Genomic DNA, 26,063 nt, shown 5'->3' on the forward strand with positions numbered 1-26,063 from the left:
ATTCGCCCATCCCTAGTTATTATTACACGAATTAAAGAAGACCAATTGAAAACATCAGGCTAAAAGTGAACTTTGCCTTTAGAGGGAAGATAAAGGAGACTTTACCCCCAGACAATGACTGGCACCGGGCGCTACAGTATGATTGTGTTTCCCTGCAGAGCAGTTAGGGACCATCTGACAATTCCTATCCACAGCAGTAAATGAAGGAAGAATTTCACTGCATAGTCAGGTTTCTTATAAAAACAGTACATATTTTATTTAAAGTATATTGGAGATAGGTTTCTTTTTCATTAAAGAAAGTAAAAATTGGATTTTATTTTTTTGCCTTTACATGCCCTTTAAGATTCTGTAAAAGATGGCTCTTGGTTTTACGTGCTGCTGAAATCTTTACAAATGAGGATTTATTATATAATGCATTTACAGATACAGCTTAGTCTGACTATCTGTTCGAAAAAGAAATTGGTATTGATGGGAATGTCTCAATCATTCAGACCAAATGGCCATTTTGTAATATTGCTAAGAGAATTTATGTATTTACAAAAACAGACTTTCACCAGAATTCTTGCCCTAAATAGCGTTCAAGCTGAGACCCCTGCCACTGCTCCAGGCTCCCCCAGGATGGTTAGTTCAACCACTGAAAGGGCAACTATCACGCAAATGTAATATAATCTTCAGCATACTGAAATAAGAAACTTTCTAAATACAATCAATTATATATTCTGTACCGTTTCTGAAATAATCAAGTTTATCCTCACTATTCCTCCGTCAGATGAGGCTCCTTTTGCCTAGAAGATGTATTAGAACTCACTCTTATTAAAATCACCAGACATCATGTCTCTCTACATGCAGAATTTGTGCAAAAGGCAGTTATTTTGTTAGATTTTGTTTGTACTGGAATCAATTATTTGAGTGAGCTCTAATACATCTGCTAGGAAAGGAAGCCCCTCTAAGATATTTTGGATCTAACTGTCAGTGAATATCTGACTCCCAACTGCTGCATGAAGACAGAATGAGGAGAAACAGATGCAGAGAGAGGGATAGTGAAGATAAACTTGATTATTTCAGAAACACTCAAATATTTAACTGATTGTATTTAGAAAGTTTCTTATTTCAGTATGAGGAAGCTTATATTACATTTTCATAGTTCCCCTTTAAGAACCACTGAATTAAAAGGCATATTTTTTTTACATAGTGGACAACCTTGCCTTGCCTTCTCAGACAATTACGCTCACAAACATCAGCATTTATTCTGTCTTTTAACTAGAGGTGACAGTGCACCATTTGTTTTTTTTTTTATAGTATATCATTTATGGTTTTATTTTAGCCAACAAACTTTATTAAGAATCTAATCCCACGCAAGCAATAAATAACATTTCAAACATACATCAGTCTTCAAAATCCCACGGTATCTTCATGGAAACTTAATTCCGTCAAGATCTCCTCCTCTCCCTCGGGGTTAAAGGAGGTCCAAGTAAAATCGTTCACCTGATTTAAAAACAAAAGCAAAAGTATGGAGAGTGTAAGATAAAAAGAACACCTTTAAAAAAATAACAGTATTGGGGATGCATCGGATCCACTATTTCAGAATTCGGCCGAATCCTTCGTGAAAGATTTAGGGCGAGTACCGAACTGAATCCAAAACCTAATTTGCATATGGAAATAAGGGGAAAGAGAACCACGCACACAGTGGGCAGTTTAAAGAATTTTGACTTCCTTGTTTGTGTGACAAAAAGTCACATGATTTTTTGGATTCGGTTCGGCCAGGCACTTAGGGGCACATTTACTAATGGTCGAATATCGAGGGTTAATTAACCCTCGATATTCGACCGTCGAAGTAAAATCCTTCAACTTCAAATATCAAAGTTGAAGAATTTACCGCTTTTCCTGCGATCGAAGGAGAAATCATTCGATCGAACGATTGAATCCATCGATTGAACGATTTTCCTTCGATCGCAAATTTGTTAGAAAGCCTATGGGGACCTTAGGTCAAAGTTTTTTTTAAAGAGACAGTACTTCGACTATCAAATGGTCGAATAGTCGAACGATTTTTAGTTTGAATCGTTCGATTCGTAATCGAAGGTCGAAGTAGCCAATTTGATGGTCGAAGTAGCCAAAAAAAAACATTTGAAATTCGAAGTATTCCTTCACTCGAGCTAAGTAAATGTGCCGCTTAGATTCAGGTGAATCCAAATCCTGCTGGAAAAGGCTGAATCCCAAACCGAATCCTGGATTCCTAAACAGTATGTAGGGACACGTTTACTTGTATAATGAACAACAGAAGGCAACTGGGATTTTGTTGAACACTAGTAATTAGTATACGCAGCCTAAGCACCTGCTGTATTTTGTTATTGGGAGGGTACGAGCCAAATCTTCACAGCACAAAAACTGAGATAAGGGCAGTCACCCACTGTATTTTAGGTAGGAGCAACTCAGTTAAATGAAAATTAAAATCAAAATAGAAGAGGGCTACTGATAGTGCTGTAAATTAGAATACAAGCCCCTATATTCTGCAACCCTATAACAGTAATGATCTATTAATATAAAGTTGTCCCCAGCAGCTCCCCATTTTGGATCTTGTATGGCATATTTTGTGAGTCAGTGGCTCTGCACATGCTCAGTGTGCTCTGGGCTGCTGTTAAGGCAATAAGCTTAGGGGTCGTTGGAAATGAAAACAGCAGAAACTGCATCTGCCATAAAAGGGCTAATGCAGAAAGCACTTTCTTCCATGCACTGTGTAATACAGGTATGTCAAACCAGTATCCAGAAATCCATTATCCATTAGGCTCCGAATTATGGGAATGCCGTCTCTCATAAACTCCATTTTATCCACACAATCCAAATTTTTAAAAAGGATTCCCTTGTCTCTGTAATAATAAAACAGTAACTTGTACTTGATCCCAACTAAGATATAATTAATCCTTATTGGAAGCAAAACCAGCCTATTGGGGTTATGCAATGTTCAAATGCTTTTCTAGCAGACTTAGGGTATGAAGATCCAAATTACGGAAAGATCCGTTATCCAGAAAACCGGAGGTCCTGTGCATTCCGGATAACAGGTCCCATACCTGTAATGTGAATCTGAATAGCTAATCAGCGCAGCTTTTATATTGGAAATATTTCTATACACACTTTATATTGTGCTTCGGTACCTGTATCAAACCCTGTAGTTCATCTTCGGTTAGGCAGTCCACAGCGTCGTCATTAGGAGAAACATACTCTACTGCTACTTTACCGTTCTCTAAAAATTGAAAACAGAACGAGGTCACTTTGCTGCCAGAGACTGCAGGAATACGTATTGCCTCTCTTATAGAAAAACTGGATGAACGAAGCAACTGATAGAGAAGTTTAAAGCGGTGACCCACAACATTTCCCAGTTTATGGCCTGCAGCATACCTCCCAACTGTCCCGTTTTTAGAGGGACAGTCCCTCTTTTGACAGCTTAACCTGCAGTCCCTCATTTGTACTGAAAAGTCCTGTTTTTCTTTGCACCAAACAGCCAGAAAAAGAAACAAAGTTACTAACTTAATTGGCTTTTGGCAGAGAGCCACAACAGAAGATAAGATACATTTGTAACAATTCAAATGTATCTAGATAAACAATCTAGATGAGCAAATAAGTAATTGTAACAATATAAGATAAGAGGTCCCTTGGGAAAAGTTTGACTCACAGCTTAAAGGGCAATTCACCTTCATTAGCAAAACTGTAATAACTGGAATTTTATAACCTGCGAAATTTTGTCAAATAAACATGGTGATTAGGGTGTGCGGCCACAACAAATGGGTGTGGTCAAAAAATTTATTTTTTGTATACATTTTTTTGTCCCTCTTTTTATTTCCAAAATGTTGGGAGGTATGCCTGCAGGAATGGTGGACACAAAGCAAAAAAAATGCAGGACTTTCCCTACTGTCCATTGCAACTTGGTTAAAGTGGCTTCCACCCATCACCTGTGCACCAGATACAATGCTATTAGGGATGCACCGAATCCACTATTTTGGATTCAGCCGAACCCCCGAATCCTTTGAGAAAGATTCGGCCGAATTCCAAACCAAATCTAAATTTGCATATGCAAATTAGGGGTGGGAAGAGAAAAAAACTCGTGCTTTCCCTCACCACCCCTAATTTGCATATGCAAACTAGGATTCGGTTCAGCCGGGCAGAAGGATTTGGCTGAATCCGAATCCTGCTGAATCCTGGCCGAATCCCAAACCGAATCCTGGATTCGGTGCATCCCTATCTGCTATTAAAGGCCTAGTACATTATAATCCTTTACACCATTTCATAAAGCACAAGGAAATACCCTTGTTTAAGACTAGAAGTTGCGGCCCTTGCTCTGGGCACATGCAATTTTCATTTGTGACCCTTACAGACAGTACCACAATTTAATGTGGAAGGAAACAGATTGCTGCACTGACTAAAACAAATGAGCACCACTATTTTCTATGGGAACAACCAATCTGACACCAAGTACTGCATTTTTGCTATTTCTTTTATTTATTTTCTAGGAACGTGTATAAATTCTTACCAAAGATTAACAAAAGGATTTTCTGGAAGGCGTCGGACACAGCCTTCTGAACGGCATATTTCTGCAGATTGCCAGTTTTCATGAGAAGCTCTGCTGGATCTGAAATACACAAAAACAATGACAAAATAATTGGGGGATCTAAAGGGGTTGTTCACCTTCAAGTTCTTTTAGTATGAAAGTGATATTCTGAGATAATTTTCAATTGGCTTTCATGAGTTGTGGTTTTTGATTCAGCTGCTAGGATCCACATTCCCTTAGCAACCAAGCACTGATTTCAGTGCAATCCAACCAACCCGTCAAATAATTGTGAGGTTAGTGGGAATCGTCCAACATGGGCCAGGTTAGAAAATTTCATTGGTCACATTGAAATCTATCTATTGTCCAATTGGCAGGGCCAAGCAGGCGATTACCCTCAGTTTTCCTGGCTTCAACTAGACAATATTACTTGAAATGGTCTTTTTAGTTGATAGACAAATCGTACATTTAAACAATCGTTTCAAGATAAACTTGGTCTTACGATATCGAAAAGATCTTTTAAACATCTATGGCCAGCTTAAGAGACTGGAATATGAATAGGAGAGGCCCAAACTGAAAGAGGAGTAATAAAAAGTAGCAATAACAATACATGTGTAGCCTGACAGAGCATTTGTTTTTAGATGGGGGTCAGTGACATCTGTCACCACACAGATTGAATTTTTGTCTTAAGTATGATCGGGGCCGTTGTGTTTTGGATATTTAGTAAACACATATATTATAATTATTTCATCAACTGCTTTTGATAAATTGTTTCAATAGCCAGATGCAGCACTGTTAAATACTACAGTAAGTTAAAATCTATTGAAAGTGGTTAAGTCACAGGACTGACTCAGGAAATCATGGGATCCATTAGTGGGAATTACTCCCATGGGAAAAACTGTCAGCCCAGTAGTCTCCCTATAGACTGTGGGGGTTGTCATGTAAGTCTGATTTAGTTGCTTTTACCAGTCAGCAGCCTGTTAGTAAGCAAACAAATCAACACAAAAGGATATGGATTTGTTATTAACAGTTAGAGATAAAGAATTATGGGGATGCTAGGGTAGACCGGGCAGTGGGATTAGCCAGGGGTTTACCAGCTAAGGAGGTCCCTCTGTTAGGGTCAGGGCACATGCTCAGATACGGGGAGATTAGTCGCCCAGCAACAAATCTCCTCTTCTTCGGGGCGACTAATCTCCCCAAACTGCCTCCCGCCAGCTAGAATGTAAATCGCCGACGGGATGGCAGTCTGATCGCTTTGTTTTCCGAAGTTTCCTCGTGAGGCAACATCGGGCGTCTTCGGAAAACGAATCGATCAGGAAATGTATTATAGATACCTTTTTGCTTCATCAAGATCTCCTCTGCAACCCCTACTCCTCTGCTGCGGATTCCGTGCCCAGGCAGTACCACCTCCAACACACACAGGTACCGCAGCTTTGTGTCCTCTTGAGGTTCACCTTCATCCTCTTCCTCATCCAGACCAGAGATATTCTGCAGCTGCACGGAGAATTAAATGACCAGAATAAATAACACTGTATTGCTAGGAGAAAAGCTAAAAATAAAGTTCAATGGATTTTTAAAGGCGAACTAAACACCCACCATAGGATATTCACTTTCAGCACAACCGCATGGGGCCCCCCTTAACCACATTGTACATTGTCTATCTATGCAGAGTTTTGCAGCATAACTTACCGCAATTATTTTTTTGGACCACCCGTTAAAGCCAAGGTAGTGGTTAGCCAGATCCTGGCACTTGGTACTGTTGAGCGACAGAGATTTGTAATTAAATCCCTTCTGCTTAGTACAAATTCGTACCTGGGAGGAAGCAGGAGAGAGAGAGAGAGAGAGAGAGAGAGAGAGAGAGAGAGAGAGAGAGAGAGAGAGAGTGAGAGAGAGTGAGAGAGAGAGTGAGAGAGAGAGAGAGAGAGATTTTCTTATTGCTCTTCACCGAAAAACTACTGTCATGGGCATCATCTGCATGTTTTGATTGGCTCATATCTGCTGCACTTACCTTGAGTGGAGTGTCCTGGAAGAGTGTTTTCCTGTCACAAGCCGCTTGGGACCTGCTGGCATCACGGCAGCAGTAATATTTAATTACGGCGTAGTAACCAGGGTCGCTGACTCCTGCGTTTGGCAGTAGCTTGAGGGAATAAAGAGCTCCAAATGGCGAGAACACTTTAAGCAGAGAGCACTAAAAAGGGAAGAGAAGTGATGAGAGCAGAAGTATTGAGTTCACTTTGAATACTGGTCCAATACCAATTCAACGAGATGTTAACACTATTAGTAAATCATTTTTCTTTGTAAAATATATATTTAAATATAACTTGTAGCTATCAATATGTTCTACTTTAGTTACCGTATGTTTGAATCATCTTTAAACTACTGAGCTAAAATTGTTTCAGTTTGTGTCTATGACCAGTAGGAGGCACTGCAGACACAGTGAGAAAAATATACACAGTAGAACACTCCATTTTACGTTTTTCAGGGGACCAGAAAAAAATGGTGTAAAATCCAGGACAATGTAAAATGAGGGAAATGTATTATGCATAATATATAGGTGGGACCACAAAACAACAATGTAAAATGAGGGAAAACTTAGACTATGGACACACGAGGATTTTGGCTTCAGTCCATGGCGCGGTTTTCAAAAAGCAGACGATGCGTAAATACGCTAGTGTAATGCGCCATTGCCTAAACTTGAAACCGCTAGCGCATTTACACAGCTGCCTGCTTTTATAAAAAAACGCGCCGAGAATCCGCACGTGTCCATAGCCTTAAAATCAGGGGATGTAAAGATGACGTTTCACTGTATATACATTTTGTCGATTAAAGCAGTAAGTCCAGGGACCACTGTCACTATAACGTGTCCTTACTGGTCCTTTAACTTGATAACTGGTACCAATACAAACAATGGCCCTGTGAATTGTATGTCAATCCCCATCTCAAACTGCCGAACCCTTGGATCTCAAAGAGGCAGAAATAAAAAGGTTTGAAGGTAACCTTGCTTGAATTATCCTCAGGTGAGGGAAGACTTGAACCCCAAAGACTAGGAAGTCAAGTTGCATTGTTGATTGAGCAATAGAGAAAGCTGAAATATTCAATGTGCAACGGAGATTTCTCGCTCAGCACCCACAGCATTATCTTACATAGAATATAATGATTAGCTACAGTAGAATGGTTATTTAATATTATATAATATAGTTAATATATTTAACTGTACTGCTATTGCTGATCTTAAACTCCCTGCAACTCAACATGTTTAGCAGGCTTTAGGATGCTGGGAGTTACAGCTTGCGAGTGACAGTAGCAGATTACCAAATCAATCATGTTGGTACCCAGATGATCCTGACTGGCTGCACAAATAGCTTGCCCCAGAATCAGTCAGCTGATACACCACAGAGGGATACATACAGTAGGGGAGTATGGTTGTACTCGCTAGAGTCTTACATAAATCTCCTCTTCTGGCTTCTCAGCAGAAATGTTCCAGACAAAGACAATTTTGTTGCTTTCAGTGGGTATTGTGAAGCTCACAACCTCTGGATCCATCATTGTCACCTGTAAGGGGCCACCAAACACAAAACTGTCACCGGTTGGCACCATTGCCGACTATGCTGCTTAAAGGAAAGGAAAGTCCTTCTACTTGGGGGTGCCAATAGTTAGGCACCCCTACGTGATAGCATTTACTCACCTGACACCCAGGGACGGTGCTCCTATCAGGAGAAAACTGCACAGGCCCGGGGATGTTCCAGTGAGCAAAACGGAGTGATCCTCTTCCGGCTTCTTCTTTCTTCAAATATTCCGGGGCAGACGCATGCCCAGTAGAACTAAACAGCGGCTTTTAAGTAAAAGTTTGGCTTCTTGCACGCAAACAAAGAAGAAGCCAGAAGAGGATCGTTCAGTGGCGTAACTACCGGGGGAGCAGGGGGTGCGATTGGGCCAGGGTCCGCACCCCCTCAGGGCCCCCCCGGCAGCTCACGCGCCACGATTCCCGGCCGTTTCCGGGTGTACGGAGGGGGCGGGGGGCCCGGCAGCGCGTCCCGTGCCAGGGCCCATCCCCCTCTAGTTATGTCACTGGGATCGTTCTATGGTGCTCACTGGAACAACCGCAGACCGGTGCAATATTCTGCTGATAGGAGCACCGGCCGGGTTTCGGGTAAGTAAATGCAATCACTTGGGGGTGCCAAAAGTTAGGCACCCCCAAGTGATCGCATTTATTTACCCAACACCCGGGGCCGGGACTTTCCTTCTCCTTTAAAGGTAAGACATGGGCAATACAATCAGAATCCTGCTGAAAAAGGCAGAATACCGAACAGAATCCTGGATTTGGCGCATACTGACTTTAAGCCACATCCACAGCGTGGCCCCACCCCAAATACCACTCCTATTTATTAAAAACACTCCCCTTTTTATACGATTCAATACCGGCAGCAAAGAAACAACAGATGCACCCTGCTTTACCACACAAACTGTGGCCCCAATGATTTTATGATTATATATTGTGGATTCAAGCATTCTCTGACACGCAGCATGTGGCTCCCCAGCATTTCATACATAGCTGCCATCAGTTATAATGAGCCCCCGATTATTAGCACACCGGTCCTTCTAGAAGAGGGTGGGCCCTACCAATGTATAAAATAGGGCCACAAAAGCCTCCCAGCCACTTCTTTGTCCTGCTCGACCGTGACACAGTCCTGCCAAAATCTCACCCTGGGAAGGTGAAAGCATGAAATATTGATTTTGGTCGATTCATATGGGCAAGGGATACCTGAGAGAATATAATGTCTGTGAGAGAAATGATATATTCACTGACACAGTACCATAATGCTTATAATATAATGTTCTGTGAGAGGAATGATTTTGCCACTGACACAGTACCATAATGCTTATAATATACAATGCTTTGTAAGAGGAATGATATAGCCACTGACAGTCCCTTAATGATTAAAATATACAATGTTCTGTGAAGGAAATGCTGTAGCCGCTGACAGTGCCACAATACGTGTAATATATAATATTCTGTGAGAGGAATGTGTGACTCTTAGTAGTCAACTGGTATGATCCCCCATAAAAACTCACCCCTCGTTATGGTACTTCCCTGAAATTCGCGGGTAATTGCTTGATTCCCTGCACGGACTGCCCACAGTGATGTCATGATCACGTGACTGTGGGCAGGGAGAAGGTGTCGATTGGTTTGTGGATAGTTGGGGTGGAGCTAAGATCTGAGTTGTAGTAGGCAGTGTGAGGGAAACTGAGAGAGAGAGAGAGAGAGAGAGAGAGAGGAATGGTAGTGGAATTGGCAGCTGGATAGTGGATATAGGTATGGGAACAGGACTGTGTTTGTATATAAAGGAATCAGGACTGGCTGTGCATAAATAGAAAGGGGAAAGCTGTGCCTTGATGTCCTCTATAGAGTGGTGTCTGTTTTTGGTGCAGTGCCACCTCAGGGCATGTAGATCTTGGCCATCCAATTAGGGATGCACCGAATCCACTATTTTGGATTCGGCCGAACCCCCGAATCCTTCTTGAAAGATTCGGCCGAATACCGAATCCTAATTTGCATATGCAAATTAGGGGTGGGAAGGGGGAAAACATTTTTACTTCCTTGTTTTGTGACAAAAACGTATGCGATTTCCCTTCCCGCCCCTAATTTGCATATGCAAATTCAGATTCGGTTCGTCCAGGCAGAAGGATTCGGGAGAATCCAAATCCTGCTGAAAAAGGCAGAATCCTGGCCAAATCTCGGACTGAATCCTGGATTCGGTGCATCCCTACATCCAATATTGTCCCGTGGGGGCAGATTTATCAAGGGTCGAAGTGAATTCGAGGGAATTTTCGAAGTAAAAAAATTCAAAATTCAAAGTAATTTTTTGGATACTTCGACCATCGAATAGGATACTACGACTTCGATTCGAAGTAAAATCGTTCGAATATTCGACCATTCGATAATCGAAGTACTGTCTCTTTAAAAAAAACTTCGACTTCAATACTTCGTCAAATTAAACCTGCCGAAGTGCTATGTTAGCCTATGGGGACCTTCTAGAGCATTTTGCTACGTTTTTGGCAGTCGACAGTGGCGTTCCTAGAGGGGGCGGGCCCTGGTGCGTGACGCACAGCCGGGCCCCGCCCCCTCCGTACGGCTGATTTTACCTGGGGTTTCAGTGGCTTGCGGCGCTGCCGGGGGGCCCTGAGGGGGTGCGGGCCCACTATCCACCATTTATAATATAATATTCAGGGTATTAATGGCTCTAGTGTATTACAACAATATTATAGATATGGTCACTTGCATGGGATTTGTGCTCTTAGGGTGTAATACCATTATGGGACAGATTAATCAAAGTTCAAAGTGAAAATTCGAATGAAAAAAATTCAAATTTTGAGCTACTTTTAGGGGCAGATTTATCAAGGGTCGAAGTGAATTCGAGGGAATTTTCGAAGTAAAAAAATTCGAAGTAATTTTTTCGGATACTTTGACCATCGAATAGGATACTACGACTTCGAATTACTTCGAATTCGATTCGAAGTAAAATAGTTCGAATATTCAAATATTCGATAATCGAAGTACTGTCTCTTTAAAAAAAAACTTTGACTTCAATAGTTCGCCAAATGAAACCTGCCAAAGTGCTATTTTAGCCTATGGGGACCTTCTAGAGCATATTTCTAAGTGTTTTGTAGTCTAAGTAAAATTGTTCGATCGATCACTGAAATCGTTCGAATCGTTCGCAAAACGGTCAAATTCGGTAAAAAGAACTTTGACTTCGATATTCGAAGTATAGCCATTCGATAGTCGAATTTCGAAGTATATTTCACTTCGAAATTCGACCTTTGATAAATCTGCCCCTTTGTGTACTTCAACTAGGGAATAGTCCAATTCAATTCGAATTTGAAAAAAAAATTTGAATTCCGAAATGTACTGTCTCTTTAAAAATTCGACTTCGACCATTCGCCTTCTAAAACCTGCCGAATTGCTGTTCTAGCCGATGGGGAACCTCCTACGACCTATCTGGAGTCAATTGTTGGACTTTGAAAAATCAGAGGTTTTTTTTTTTTTGGAAAAACTTTGAATCTAATTCGATTGAATGTGCTATTACTTCGATTCGTACGATTCAAATTCAATCAAGAACGGACCTATTCCGGCCAAAAAAAACGTAATTTTTTTTTTTTTTTTTTAAATTTCGGTTGGTCTTTTTGATTTCAAATTTTCGAAATTCGAGCCTTGATAAATCGGCCCCTATGTGTCCCTTCTGACTGGTGGATATAGATTACTAGAACTGGGCCCACCAGGAGATCTCCTGATACTATGGCAGACTAGTCCTACCCAGATCTTGCTAGGGTTTCCCTGCCCTGGTCTAGTGAATGAGCAGTGGCATTTAATTCAGATCAGAGCGGCTGGTGGTGCTTTAATGGAAGGTACACCAGGTCAGGGCCGCCATTAGAAATCACGGGGCCCCGTACAACAATATTTTTGGTGCCCCCTGGGCCCCGCCCACACTGACGACCAAGCTCCACCCCATATCCCGCCCACTCCACATCGCAGTTAAAAGACCACACAGACATCAGCTCTAAAAAAGTAACCCCCCCCACACAAGTTGTAAAAAGCTATTGATGGTCAGGGCCCCCTTATAAAAAATTGGGGCCCCAAAAAAAAAAATTTAAATTTTTTAAAAAAAAACATTGGTGGCAGGGGCCCCCTTATAAGTTAAAAAAAACTTGGGGCCCCAACAAAAAAAATGTAAAAAAAACTAAAAAATAAACAAACATTGGTGGCAGGAGCCCCCTTATAAGTTAAAAACAAATTGGGCCCCAAAAAAAATTACTTTTTTTTGAAAAAAAACCAAAAAACTGGTGGCAGGGGCCCCCTTACAAGTTAAAAACAAATTGGGGCCCCAAAAAAAAATTTGAAAAAAAAATAATTTTTTTTTGAAAAAAAAACAAACTGGTGGCAGGGGCCCCCTTACAAGTTAAAAAAAATTGGGGCCACCAAAAAAAAAACAATGGTGGCAAGGGGCCCGTAACGAGTTAAAAAAAAATTGGGGCCCCAAAAAAAAGTTTTAAAAAAAAGATTGGTGGCAGGGACCTATAGAATATTAAAATAATACATTGGTGGCCAGGGGATTAAAAAAAAAAAAAACACAAACTGGTGTTCAGTAGGATTGAACTCATGGCTTCAGTACTTCAACTTCGCCTCCTTTTGTGACTTCGGGTCTTTTCACCGCTTCAGGACTTCGGCTTCGGCTGTTTTCGTGACTTCGGGTCTTTTCGGCGCTTCGTGACTTCGGCTTTTTCCGTGACTTCGGGTCTTTTCGGCGCATCTGCTTCGGCTTTTCGGCACTTCCGCATTCGGCAACGCAAGAGGCAAGACGTACGGCTCGGGCGCTCGTAAGGGGGGCCCGGATCTTCAAAAAATGCAGCGCTGCTGGGCCCCCCTTCATGCCCGGGCCCGGTACGCCCCCTGTCCCCCACCCTGCACCAGGTACATGTATTTTTAGAAGCATAGGGTTCCAGGTTGGCGATAAGAGTTGCTGGGGGTAGAGTCCTGCGCAGGTCCATTTTTTGGAACCCGTACCCGACCCGTACCCACAACCTGCAATCCGCAACCCGCATTCTTACCCGCTTGGACCCGCTACCCGACCCGCAAGTACCTTATCCGCAACGGAGATCTAAAAAAGTCACCTTAAATTTTAAATAGCACTAAGGCAACTTTAAGGGTTAACAAAGAAAGTAAATGAATTCGATTAGCGTATGGCACTAGCACTTTATATAAATATAGAATTTTTACCCAAAAGGGAACTCTATTGACAAATAATACAACAATATCCTACACATTGACACGAGGTGCAAACATCCAGTTTTTGTATAGAAGCCGTGGTTTTTCATAAAAAAAAACGTTATATTCTGAATGTGACTATGATTTGATTGATAAAGAAGGGATATCTCTTTTTCTCTTTTCTATTTACCTGCTAAAATACTGACGCAAGTCAGATTATTCAATGTATTATATACACCAATAGATAGATCTCCTCTCTACCAATTTCAAGAGTTTGTATGATGAAACGCCAACAACCAAATGATCAAATGATATGATTGTGTTCTTTTTGCTCATTATAGAAGCTTTATTCATGTTTATTACTGGAATCAAATGTTTTCCACTCGAGGAAGAGACTTTCTTGGCACCAGCCATGTCTTTAAAAACACTGCTACTAATGGAATTTAACCTTATGCCCAACTTAATCCATACTAATACCTCCTGTGTATTATATAGTCCTGTGACAGATAAAATGACTTATACAGTATTACTCAACTATAACATGTGTGCCAGAAACTCTACTGGTAAATCTGCTAGAAACTGAAATGAGCTGACATGCAAGAGAACAAATTGATGAAGAGTGCTAGAGCTAAGGCCAATATATACAGAGTGATAAAGACACGACTTCCTAGCATTCTGCTTTAATAATTAGTGATGGTACCTTCAATGTGATTGATAGGTTAGTGATATATAGGGGCAGATTCCCTAGAGCGCGAAGTGACTAACGCTAGCGAAAATGATGTCATTTCGAAACTTCCTTAACGGGTGTCACTTTGCTAGCGAAGGAGACGGATGCTAGCCTTTGCTCGAATTCTAACGCCAGGCGAAATATCGCTCTGGCGAATGGACGTCAGAGGAAGGCAAAGAAAAAACATCTGAAGCCTTACCAATTTGACTCAGAGGGGGAATAAATTCCTTCCTGACTCCAAAATGGCAATGGGACCAGTCCCTGGATCAACTTGTACTATGAGTTATCTCCCATATCCCTGTATTCCTTCACTTGCTAAACTCCATCCAACCCCTTCTTAAAGCTATCTAATGTATCAGCCTGTACCACTGATTCAGGGACACAATTCTACATCTTCACAGCTCTCACTGTAAAAAATCCCTTCCGAATATTTAGGCGGAACCTCTTTTCTTCTAATCGGAATGGGTGACCTTGTGTCAGCTGGAAAGACCTACTGGTAAATAAAGCATTAGAGAGATTATTATATGATCCCCTTATATATTTATACATATCCCCCATTATCGCCTCTTCTCCAGCGTGAACAACCTCAACTTGGCCAGTCTTTCCTCATAGCTAAGATTTTCCATACCTTTTACCAGCTTAGTTGCCCTTTTCTGGACCTTCTCTAATACAATAATGTCCTTTTTGAATGATGGACACCAAAACTGTACGGCATATTCTAGGGCTTAGAGAATTTGAAAGATTCCTTTACATAATCAGAGCCGGTGGTGGTGCTCTAATGGAAGGTACACCAGGTACATGTATTTTTGGAATCATAGGGTTCCAGGTTGGCGATGGGGTGCTGGTGGTGCCTAACAAATTGGCACTTGGCAGTAGTTTGTGACTTTATTGTGCTTGAAATGGAAAATTAATTGTAGTGGTTGTATGATGAAATACCAACAACCCCTGATCAAATGATATGATTGTGTTCTTTTTGCTCATTATAGAAGCTTTGTTCATGTTTATTACTGGAATCAAATGTTTTCCACTAGAGGAAGAGACTTTCTTGGCACCAGCCATGTCTAATGGAATTTAACCTTATACCCAACTTAATCCATACTAATACCTCCTGTGTTTTGACTTATACAATATTATTCAACCATAAAATGTGTGCCAGAAACTCTACTGGTAAATCTGCTAGAAACTGAAATGAGCTGGCATGCAAGAGAACAAATTGATGAACAGTGCTAGAGCTAAGGCCAATAAATCCAGAATGATAAAGACACGACTTTCTGCCTTCCACCCACAGATCCAGTTTCAAGTATTTCTGGCAAATGATTGAGATTGGGTTGCTTCTTGTCCTTTCTTCACCTGTTTTTGCCCTCAACGTTACTGTTATGGGAAACGGTAGAAAGTTTTGCAATGTGGTTGACTCATGCTTGTGATTTCACTGAGGCTGGTTATTTAGTATTAAGTGTCTTAAGCAATGGATTATCATTATAATGGGGTTAGGATCAATGTACCTCCTGGTTATTTCTACCTGCTGTGTTTGTTGGCTGCCAAATTGATATTTAGTGCCTATTGTGTGCTCAGCATGTGGATGTTTTTTGACAGCAAATTTTGAGCTTTTCTTCCTCACCTGTGACGATTGGTAGGTCTGAAGGCAGCGACAAAAGTCTTAAACTCATCTCTACATTACAAAACCTTTACGACATATTGGAAGATAACTACTCAATCTTATCTCAAACAAAAAAATGGCAGAAAAATTCTCATTCACAACACACATATTCTTAAGCTTACAGATCATTAACTTTGCAACTCACGTAACAAAACCATTAACAGACCAAGACAAAAACAACCCACTTAACAACAAGATCTGGAAAAATAAGGCCAAGGGCAGTTGCACTTCGGGCGATTTCGGAAATCGAAATGCCGCGAGTGCATAGCGCTGCGGTTTTCTCATTCAAGCAGGCGGAAGGCAGTTCAGGGAGATTGTCGCCCCGCAGAAGAGGCGATTAGTTGCCAGGCGACTAAATCTCCCCGAATCTGCCCGTCTGGCCCTACCCTAAAGAAACAAAACAAACAACTTCACAAATATATCAGACTATTAGAACACTTATCAAGATAGAAAACAGAGAAACTTTTAGTTTTGCACGGCTCACTGAGATCCCAAACACAACGAAACCAGAAATCCTAAAGCAACACTTTAACATCATTAAGCTACTCCCAGAAAGCAGAGACCAGGAGATGTCCCTCCAAAATCTCCATAATTCATATCTAAATTCACAGTGATCCCCAACCAGTAGTTCATGAGCAACATGTTGCTCTTCAACCCCTTGGATGTTGCTCTCAGGGTCATCAAAGCGGGTGCTTATTTTCAAATTCCAAGCTTGAAAGCAAGTTTTAATTGCATAAAAACTAAGTATAGTGCCACGTGGGGACTATTGTAGGCTGGCACTCCACATAGGGCTACCAATTGGTCAATCACATATTTGGCACCCCAAGGGACTTTTTCATGCTTGTGTTGCTCCCCAACTCTTTTTACATGAATGTGGCTCATGGCTAGAAAAGGTTGGGGACCCCTGTAAATCCAAAATGGGTAATCTCTCCTCTGACAACTTAGATGCTGCACCCCAAAAGCAGATTTAATACATAACCTATGGTCATGTTCCTCATTACAAACCTTTTGGCAAGAGGTAAACCCCTCCAAACACAACTAGAATGGGAATTATTTAGTATTACCTTCTTACACCCTATTAACGAAATCAGAAAAGAATATGATTGGGAGACTGGCAGCAGCGGCTCGGAAGACAATGCTGCAACAAAATCTACACCACATTTTCACATGGACTGGTTAGAAGCAACAACCAGAAAAGAACAAAACACAACAACATTTTTCAACACATGGATACAATCTCTCCCACAACAACATGGTACGAAATAGAAAAGAACATCCTCTTATCATGGAGTCATCCCAATATCTCCAAACCACACAGCGAGAACAGGAATGGCCAGAATATGCACCACTCCCAGGAGTCATCAAATCAACAAATAATTAACCTCTCACATAATTAACCAATTTTTGGTTCACATTTTTTGGCAGCAATTTTCGTTCGTACTTTAGTATTCCGATCTTTTCATAACTCTCATGGCATTTGTGGTTTTAGAGGAATCGAGTTTGATCGTAGTTTGTAAAAACACTAAAATTCGACCTTTAATAGCAGTGTCGGACTGGACACTGGGAAAAAACCCGGTGGGCCACGACCCACATGGCCCCCGCCGGGCCAGACCCCCTCTCCTGTTGTTCGTTTTTTTTTTTTTAAAGGATCTTTGCGATGCGCAGTGTGCGCATGCGTGCCGATGGGGCGCCTTGTGCGCATGCGCGCCGATGGGGCGCCTTTTGCACATATGCGCTGGGGGCGCCTTGTGCGCATACGCGCCAAGGGGATTGCGCACATCGCCGCCCGACGTGCACAGTAGGGGGACGGTGGGCCTTTAGGGGGGCCCTGGACTGCAGTCCCGGTGGGCCCCAGGCCCCCCAGTCTGGCCCTGTTTAATAGATAGGTCTCTAGTTGTTATTTATGAATGCAAGTGCAGTGTGCAAGGTGCAATTTCAGATGCAATTTGCCATGTTTCTTTACTCACAATGCAACACTTCCCCCCGACAATTCCAATATAATTGCAGCCGCACTGAGGAGTTGCATATGTGGCTTGATGTGAATCAGCCACAATGTCGCTGTAAATTTTCTACGCCTGAATGGCATTTCCATCGCTCGCTGTTGAAATAACATCTGTGCTGGAAAATACAGCCTTTTCATGAAAAATATATATATTTCTAATAATACTGTATGTGCCACTGGATAATACAATTAAATTTCAGTAGATCATTAATTGAGGGCAAGTATCCACCATGGCTCCTCCTCCTTTTGATGACACATTGTACATAGGGGTAAATCTACTAAGCGGCTACTAAGCGGCTTCGCAGCTTTGCCAGGTGAAAAAGCTAATTTACTAAAATGCAAAGTTGCGTCCAAGGTGCCGAACACTGACGTATTTTCACTAGCGTTACTTCGGCAATGCAAGCAAATCAAAGCGAAGATGAGCTAGCGTTCAATTATGCCCAGTGCAACTTGGTAAGAGGTCTTCGCTCAGGCTAATTTGCATATGGCATGAAATTTAAAGTTCATTGGACGTATATGTTGCAGCAAATACATTATATTACACAAGTCCAGGAAACCTTAATAAAATAAAATAAAGTTGTTATATTGCCCTACACATGAGCCCAGTGTATAGTTAATGTTCCATATGTTAGAAAATGTAGGGGGGAACCCGGTTAACCAAAAACAATTTTAAGGCCTTTTGCAGCTTATCACTGTGATAAAAGGAAAAGACGGCAACGTTTGAAACTTTTTCCACTATAAAATATGATGTAAGTAACAAAAGATTGAGGAAGATCTATACACTCCATTGCACTTCGCCTGGTCTGAGCTGACGAAGGCAAGTCTGGCGAAAGAGGTAACGTTCAGTAAAATCCGCTTCTTAGTGAATTTGCGGAGTAACGTCCATTCGCCAGAGGGCAAATTTGCCTGGCGATAGAGTGCGAATCACCGCTAGCGTCTATCTCCTTCGCTAGCGAAGTGACGCCGGCGCCCGTTAGTTAATCTACGAAGTCCCTGAAAATGGGAGTCACTTCGCCCCATAATTGTCATAAAATAGTTTTTTCCTACCAAGCTTCGATTTTCATAGTGTATAGCACAGAACGAAAAAGCAATTCGGATGGTACAGACACAATAATTAAAATACAGCAGGCAGAATGTATGGTTTCGCAACAGTAATATATATTCCACCTCTCTCAGGAGGAGACGAAATATTAATAATGTAATTGTAGCCCTTGTTTAGTAGCGTCAAGCGTCTGATCTGTCAGCAGCTCTTGTCAGTTTTCTTTTTTAAAAAGCTTTTTATTTTCCATATGGACACTGCACCCTAAAAGGTGCAAAGCACCTCCTGCACAGACCATTGCCTCTGGCGCAATTTTGCACCCCTTAGCGCTCTTGCACATTGAGGCAATTGTCCCTGTGTCTTTTAATGGTCAAAATAAAAACAGAGGGGCAAGACCATGTTGCTGTCACAGTATTTTATTTTCATTTCCATACCTATATCATTTTGTAGAGTATCTGCCTAGCAACTTTGCAGTTGGTCTCTTTATTTTTAATTATTTGCACAGTTATTGTTATGTTTACTTATGTTTCTGTTTAGGCCTTTTTATTCATATATCAGTGATGCCTACCAAATACCAATACATGTACTATTCACAAGTCACAAATAGAGGAAGGACCCCTGCACCCCCCAAAAAAAACGCTAGTGGATGGGGACATACATGGCAGGGTGGTGTAGAGCTTACTCTGTAAGAAATGTCTTCTTTATAAAGATAATTCATAATGATTGGCTGATAAGAAAGCATAATTATCATTTCCATGCTGTTGTGTAAAACATCTAGCCATATAAGATCAACTGAATCCTAATGACTTACATGAGATTGTTAATTATTGCCCCATATTGTTAGTATGTGTGCCTTAGGGCTTATTCATGGAAATTTATTGGCCCAGATTCCAGTAGTGGAATTAACACTGCCATGCGGTTACGTGCTGGGCGAGGCAAGTCTGCATAATAATCATACATAATTATTTGGAAATTTGAGAGGTGTAAAAATCATTTGGAGCTGTAATACCTCGCGGGAGGAGCCTCTCTGACATGACATGCCCTTTATGAAAGGCTTTTTGACAGAAACGTAACTAGAGGGGGCGGGCCCTGGCGCAGGACGCGCAGCCGGGCCCCCCGCCCCCCTCCGTACACCCGGAACTGGCCGGGAATTAGCGGCGCGTGAACTGCCGGGGGCCCCTGAGGGGGTGCGGGCCCTGGCCCGTTTGCACCCCCTGCACCCCCGGCAGTTCCGCCACTGCTTTTTGACCATCATTTTTCAGCAACTGACAAAATGTCCCTAATGTCACTTTCTGTCTTGGATACATCTCCAATTTTACGTTACCCTTTGTCTCACCTTCTGTCTCTCCAATGTCAGGTTAAGGTGGCCGTACACACAGATATTATTGTACGAAGTGAAGTTTCATATGATATTTGGTGCGTGCAGTGTCGGACTAACCCACTGGGATACCAGGAAAACTCCCGGTGGGCCAAGGTGTCAGTGGGCCCTCCTGCTTCTAACCTATTGGCCTATTTCATGGTCATTCTCTATTTCTTTATGGGAATAAAGAGGCTTCATAATGGAACAATAGAGAATAGTATGTAGAGAAAAGAGACTAGGAGAATAAAGAGGTTGAGTGAGGAGAGGAGGTATAATAGTTTGGAAAGTGGGTCTGGTTTTCTGGTGAAAAAATTAGAAATTAAATCGAAAGGTTTTTTTGGCTGAATAGGTCAGTTTTCGATCGAATTTGAATCGTACGAATCGAAGTAATAGCGCATTCGAATCTTTTTTCCCAAAAAAACCTTAGATTTTTCAAAGTTTACTTATTGACTCCAGATAGGTTCTAGGAGGTCCCCCATAGGCTAAAGTACACAAAAATTAGCTTGTAATTCAAATTTTTTTAATTCAAATTTTCACTTAGACCTTTGATAAATCTGCCCCTAAATGTCAAATGAAAAGGAACGACCTTTCCAAAAGATTGTAATGGTTACGTCTATGGCCACCTTTACTCTCTCTCATTGGCTCACTCTTTTGTGTCTTTATTCAGTGTAAACCTTTATAAAGCCACAATATTATCTCTCCACTTCTTCATTGTAACAAAGACCCTCTCTTTATGATGCACTCTTTTTCACTTTCCAATTTTACCTTCCTCCTCCCAGGCTGGCTGAGGCCGTGGGCTAGTGTTCCATATTTACTGGCTACCAGTCTACCACAAAGGTGCCAACCCTATTCACATCCATTGTGCACCTGCAATTTGGGCAGTTACATCTTTCCACAATACTTCCTGAAGAAATCAAATAAGTGTGTAGAGGGTAAGGGTCAGTTACAGGGGCAAAACTATAGAAGAAGCAGATCGAGCAGGGGTCCCAGGAGGTATAGGGGTCCCAGTGGGGGAACTGACTTCACAGTTTAAAGTAGGGATGCACCAAATCCACTATTTTGGATTCGGATGAACCCCTGAATCCTCTGCGAAAGATTACCGAACTGAATTTGAATCCTAATTTGCATATGCAAATTAGGGGGTGGGAAGTGGAAAACATTCTTTACTTCCTTGTTTTGTGACAAAAAGTCACGCGATTCCCCCACCCCCAATTTGCATATGCGGATTCGGACGGGCAGAAGGATTCTGCCGAATCTGAATCCAGCCGAAAAAGGCAGAATCCTGGATTTGGTGCATCCCTAGAAAAATGTCTTACGGTAGAACAAAATAGTGGATTTGGTGCATGTTTTTCATGGGACCAGGAAAAAATTATGTAAATTCAGGGAAATGTGTTAAAGTAACTTTTTCTTAAAGTACTGAAAGGATGGATATAAGCACAGGAGCCCATTTTAATTTGAGATAACAAACCTCTTTATTTTGAGGAAAAAAAGCTATTTTTGGGTACATCAGGACAAAATGTGAAATCCGGGAAAACTTTACTTAAAATCCGGGGAATGCGACCATTAAAATGCATTATAAATTGGACCACAAATAAAAATTGTAAAATGCAGGAAAACTTAAAATCAGGGGACTTACAGTAAAATCGAAGTTTCATTGTATTTCCAAAGTGGGGAGAAGTCCTACAAAAAAGGTTTTGCTCCTGTAACTTCTAGTTCCACCACTGGTTAGGTAGTGAGTAGATGGTGCACCTCTGTTCTTTTATTGGGAATGAATCAGTTTTCTGACTCCTGAGCAGCGAGCCTGCCAGCATTATTTCTCCTGTTCAACCTTTCAGGAGCTCAGTGCAGCAAGTGGACGGATATGAGCAAGTATTACGTTGTTTTTAAACATGTTTTTTCTACTTGCAGAACATTACTGTTGTGCGTGGGTGTAGAAAAGTTTGTGTCGTTGTGCCCAGATGCACCATTAAGCATAAACATCAGAATTCCTTCTGTAACTTAATCGCTCTCTAAATATTTTGCTTTTCAGTAGTAAACATGACACCCGTTTATGAGGCAGTAAATTTAATATCCTGCCAAGGGAAGAGCGATGGCACACACCCCATGACCCATAATTACTGTGTAAGAGCATCCACTCTCCTCCCAAAGCTGTGCACTAGAAAGACTTGTACTTGAACATGATACTCTTTCCTAGAATTCCCCTTCTCATTTGGATTGACTTAGTTAAGTCCGGTGTGAGCCTATGAGCTGCTCAGTAACAACACTGGAGATAGTCGCCTATCCTCCCGTCCTTCACTCACAGCAAGTGCCAGTTTGTAGCATCACTACAAACCCAAGGATAAAATTTAAAACCTGGAAACTATTCCTACTTGTCAACCCCTCTACCCCACTTCAGAGCAGCTAACAGGGTGTAACGGTTGGCACCCTAAATCTGGAACCGATGCCAAGCACCTTGGTCTTGGCTCATGCTCCTGCCTGTAGCAACCGCCTTTAGCTTCGGGAGGAGCCCTCAGCTACTCAGATGCCGCCAGGTCTTAAAACGAGAGGTGCAAGGCGAGGGGTTTTAGACAAGCAGAGGGGCACAACCGAATAGCAAAGTCTTTGAGAAGACCCACGACCCCGAGAACCGCCGACCCGCGTCTATACCCGCACCCGGAACTTCTACCCGCAACCCGCAGGTTTTTGCAGGTACCCGACACACTGCAGGACTGTACTGGGAGGTGAAACAAGTGGAACTTGGTAACAGTTATTTGCCCATATAAGTAGGGATGCACTGAATCCAGGATTCGGTTCGGGATTCGGCCAGGATTCTGCCTTTGTCAGCAAGATCCTTCTGCCAGGCCAAACTGAATCCTAATTTGCATATGCAAATTAGGGGTGGGGAGGGAAATTGTGTGACTTTTTGTCACAAAACAAGGAAGTAAAAATGTTTTCCCCTTCTCACCCCTAATTTGCATATGAAAATTAGGATTCGTTATTCCTGGCTCTGTCCTACATATCCCCTCACCCCTGAATAGAGTCTATTGTTAAACCCGACCCAACCCGCAAGTACCGTATCCGCAACCCGATCCGCGACCCGCTGACCATCAAGAAACATGAAGTGCTGTCATTGTAAACCGGAAGTGACATCATTAGAAGTAGGCGTGATCAGAAAAAGGGAGTAAAACGCGTTATTGAGAAGACCGGAGAACCGCCGACCCGCGTCTATACCCACTCCCGACACTTCTACCTGCATCCCACAGGGTACCGCTCCAGGACTACCTTACAATACATGAAATTACTGCTTTTCGTAGCAGTTGCCTTTACAAATAATAATGAAACCATTAAAGATGAATTAATGAATATTGGAAATTTGTAGGTTACATCCCCTTTTAACCTATTTGTCACTCCAGGGTGACTGGCAAAATGCAACAGTGAATAGAGATAAGAAGCGTGGGTAGATGTTCGTGCTTTCTTAATGAATCAAAAATGAGAAATCGGTCAGTTATTTTTCTCGTGCAAATATTGTAATGTGCCCACCCTGATTGTGGGCTGACTCCCACCAGCTTGCCTTCACAGCAATGTCTTATGTACTTGTACACAGTCTAAATATGTAAATAATTGTAGGCATCAGAACTTAAATCAGTTCCTTGACATACTGGTATATCAAGTGTATTGGAAGGTTGAATTCCACGCCAACTCTTGGGAGGTGCCAAGGGACCAGCCTATAAATGCATTAGTAACTGCCACTGCTTTCAGATTGCACTGCTCACTGGGCACCATGGCTGACACAGGCAGATATACCCAACAGCAAAAGAAGACCTATGAACCAGAGGTAACATCTGCAAGGGGGAAACCTAACCTATGGGACCCTAAAATAGCTCCCCATGCTGTCTATGGAAGGTCCCACTTGATATGAACGTTCTTCATAGGAAACACTGGGGCTCATTTATAAACACTGGGAAAATTTGCACCTGGGCAGTAACCCATAGCAACCAATCAGTTTCTTGCTTTTTTCAGCCAGCTAAAAGCAAACATTTGATTGGTTGCCCTAGGTTACTGCCCAGATGCAAATTGGCCCAGTGTTTATAAATGAGCCCCAGTGTGGTACACAGTCCCCTAAGGGGGAAGGCAGACTAATTCCAGCAGGACTTGGAACTAAGGGCTGGGAAGGCAAACAGGGAGCAATTGTTGGTTGGGGGATTATGTGATGTGTGAATAGGGGGTGTGCAGTCAGTGTCGGACTGGCCCACTGGGATACCAGGAAAACTCCCGGTGGGCCAAGGTGTCAGTGGGCCCTCATGCTACCAATACGTTTGGCCTATTTCATGGCCATTCCCTATTTCTATGAAAACAAAGATGCTAAATAGATGGAATACTTCATTATAGTATGTAAAGAAAACAGACTAGGATAACAGAGGTTGATTGAGGAGATGAAGAATAATAGTAGGAGAGTGGCCCCTGGTCTAAGGTTTTTGGGTGGGCCCCTGGTGTCCCAATCCGACACTGTGTGCAGTGCAAACAAGCCCAGCAGGCAGGATACTAGGCATTGGCTGCCAATACTATTTGGCCCTACTCTTGGCACAGGGTTTTATCACTTAAAGGGGTGGTTCACCTTCAAACAACCAGATATTGACGGGTAGATCACCACAAATAATGACTTTTTCCAATGACTTTCTATTTTCTATGTGTGACCGTTTTTTTCTAATACTGAAGTGTAAAGTGTCATTTTTCACCTTCTGAAGCAGCTCTGGGAGGGGGGGTCGCCGACCCTGTAAATGTTCTAAATGGAAACATTTAGTTGATACATTTCTTGCCTTTGTCCCTGCTGAGCAGAATCCCTGGGTTTCATTACAGGCGGCTGTTAGAATTGATACAATAGCTGCTAATACTCCAGAGATGCTGCTGAGAAATCTATCAACTCAATGTCGCAAAATTTTAACAGTTCAGAGTCTGCACCTGAATTACTGAGCTGCCAGACTCAAACACCAGAGACTCGAATATTCAACTTTAAACTTAGATTTTGGAAAAACAGTAAAAAATAAATAATGGAAAGTAATTGAAAAAAGTCTTTATTTCTGGGGAACAATCTGAAAACAAAGGAATTGAAAAAAGAAGGTGAACAGCCCCTATAAAATTGCAGCACTGCACTTTTCCATGTACATGTATGGGATTTGTTATCTGGAAATGTTATCTAGAAAGCTTTGACATATGAGAAGGCCATCCATCATAGACTCATATGCAAATTAGCAGCGCCGTTTCTGTATGTATTGCCGCCTGAGGCGGCTCCAGTAATGCCGCCCCCCCAGCCCGATTCGATTTCCGGGGGGGAGGCAGCAACGCTAGTGCGGAGAGCGCAATTGCGCTCTCTCGCCCTAGTAAAGCCGAATTTCCGGTTCAAAAACCGGAAATTCGGCTCTTAAAGGCACCAGGAGCGGCTTTTTGCCGCCCCTGGAAACCTAGCTGGCGATGCCGCCTGAGGCGAGCGCCTCAGCTCGCCTCATTGGCGGATCGCCCCTGCAAATTAGGGGTGGGAAGGGGAAAACATTTCTTACTTCCTTGTTTTCTGACAAAAAGTCACACAATCTCCCTCCCGCCCCTAATTTGCATATGCAAATTAGGACTCGGTTCAAATGGGCAGAAGGATTTGGCCGAATCCTAATCCTGCTGAAAAAGGCCGGATCCTGGCCGAATCCCGAACCAAATCCTGGATTTGGTGCATCCCTACCTGTAATATTGGTTTTTAATTACTTGACTGTTAGGCTAGGGCCAGACAGGGCAGAATTCAGCCTGCTGAAAACCGCAGGCTAATTTCAGCTACCGACCGCTAGCCGAATCTTCTTGTCTGCTCTCGTTGCGAAGCCTTGTGTTGACTCTGGAGCGAACAGACTCGCTGAAGAAACTCAAGACTTTGTATTTCAATCTGAAATCTGCTGAGTCTGTTTCCTGCGGAGCAAACAAGAAGATTTGGCTAGTGGTCGGGGGATAAAATCAGTCTGAA

General features: G+C 42.2%; 2 protein-coding genes across 3 annotated transcripts in view; one reads left to right on the top strand and one right to left on the bottom strand.

The window, feature by feature from the left end:
• Positions 1-1,365: 1,365 nt before the first annotated feature.
• rdm1.L (RAD52 motif containing 1 L homeolog) lies at positions 1,366-9,788 on the bottom strand. Of its 2 annotated transcripts, none has more exons than XM_018257378.2 (8): positions 9,611-9,788; positions 7,982-8,089; positions 6,546-6,725; positions 6,227-6,349; positions 5,872-6,031; positions 4,523-4,621; positions 3,150-3,238; positions 1,366-1,485 (listed from the first exon to the last, which is right to left on the bottom strand). In XM_018257378.2, the coding sequence occupies exons 2-8, from the start codon at positions 8,081-8,083 to the stop codon at positions 1,393-1,395; spliced, it is 846 nt and encodes a 281-aa protein (XP_018112867.1). In that variant the 5' UTR covers positions 8,084-8,089; positions 9,611-9,788; the 3' UTR covers positions 1,366-1,392. The 2 variants fall into 2 exon arrangements, with proteins under 2 accessions (XP_018112867.1, XP_041445772.1); XM_041589838.1 differs by lacking the exon at positions 9,611-9,788 and adding an exon at positions 9,158-9,604.
• A 14,032-nt stretch (positions 9,789-23,820) lies between these two features.
• The window catches only part of LOC108713455 (catalase), a 28,290-nt gene continuing 26,047 nt past the window's right edge, over positions 23,821-26,063 (top strand). The window contains exon 1 of the mRNA XM_041589839.1: positions 23,821-23,897. Within this exon, the coding sequence (XP_041445773.1) occupies positions 23,844-23,897 (54 nt within the window). The 5' untranslated portion in view covers positions 23,821-23,843. The remainder of the gene's footprint in view (positions 23,898-26,063) is intronic.

This window comes from Xenopus laevis, chromosome 4L (assembly GCF_017654675.1).
Source record: "Xenopus laevis strain J_2021 chromosome 4L, Xenopus_laevis_v10.1, whole genome shotgun sequence".
In the NCBI taxonomy this organism is placed as follows: domain Eukaryota; kingdom Metazoa; phylum Chordata; class Amphibia; order Anura; family Pipidae; genus Xenopus; species Xenopus laevis.

Bases quoted from the DNA above. Each gene is read 5' to 3' on its own strand.
- rdm1.L (XM_041589838.1), bottom strand. From the start codon at position 9,259: ATGCTTTCACCTTCCCAGGGTGAGATTTTGGCAGGACTGTGTCACGGT. The intron at 8,090-9,157 runs GTAGGGCCCACC...GGCCCCTTACAG, and splicing joins TGGCCCTATTTTATACATTG to GTGACAATGATGGATCCAGA. The intron at 1,486-3,149 runs GTACCGAAGCAC...TTTTTAAATCAG, and splicing joins AACTACAGGGTTTGATACAG to GTGAACGATTTTACTTGGAC.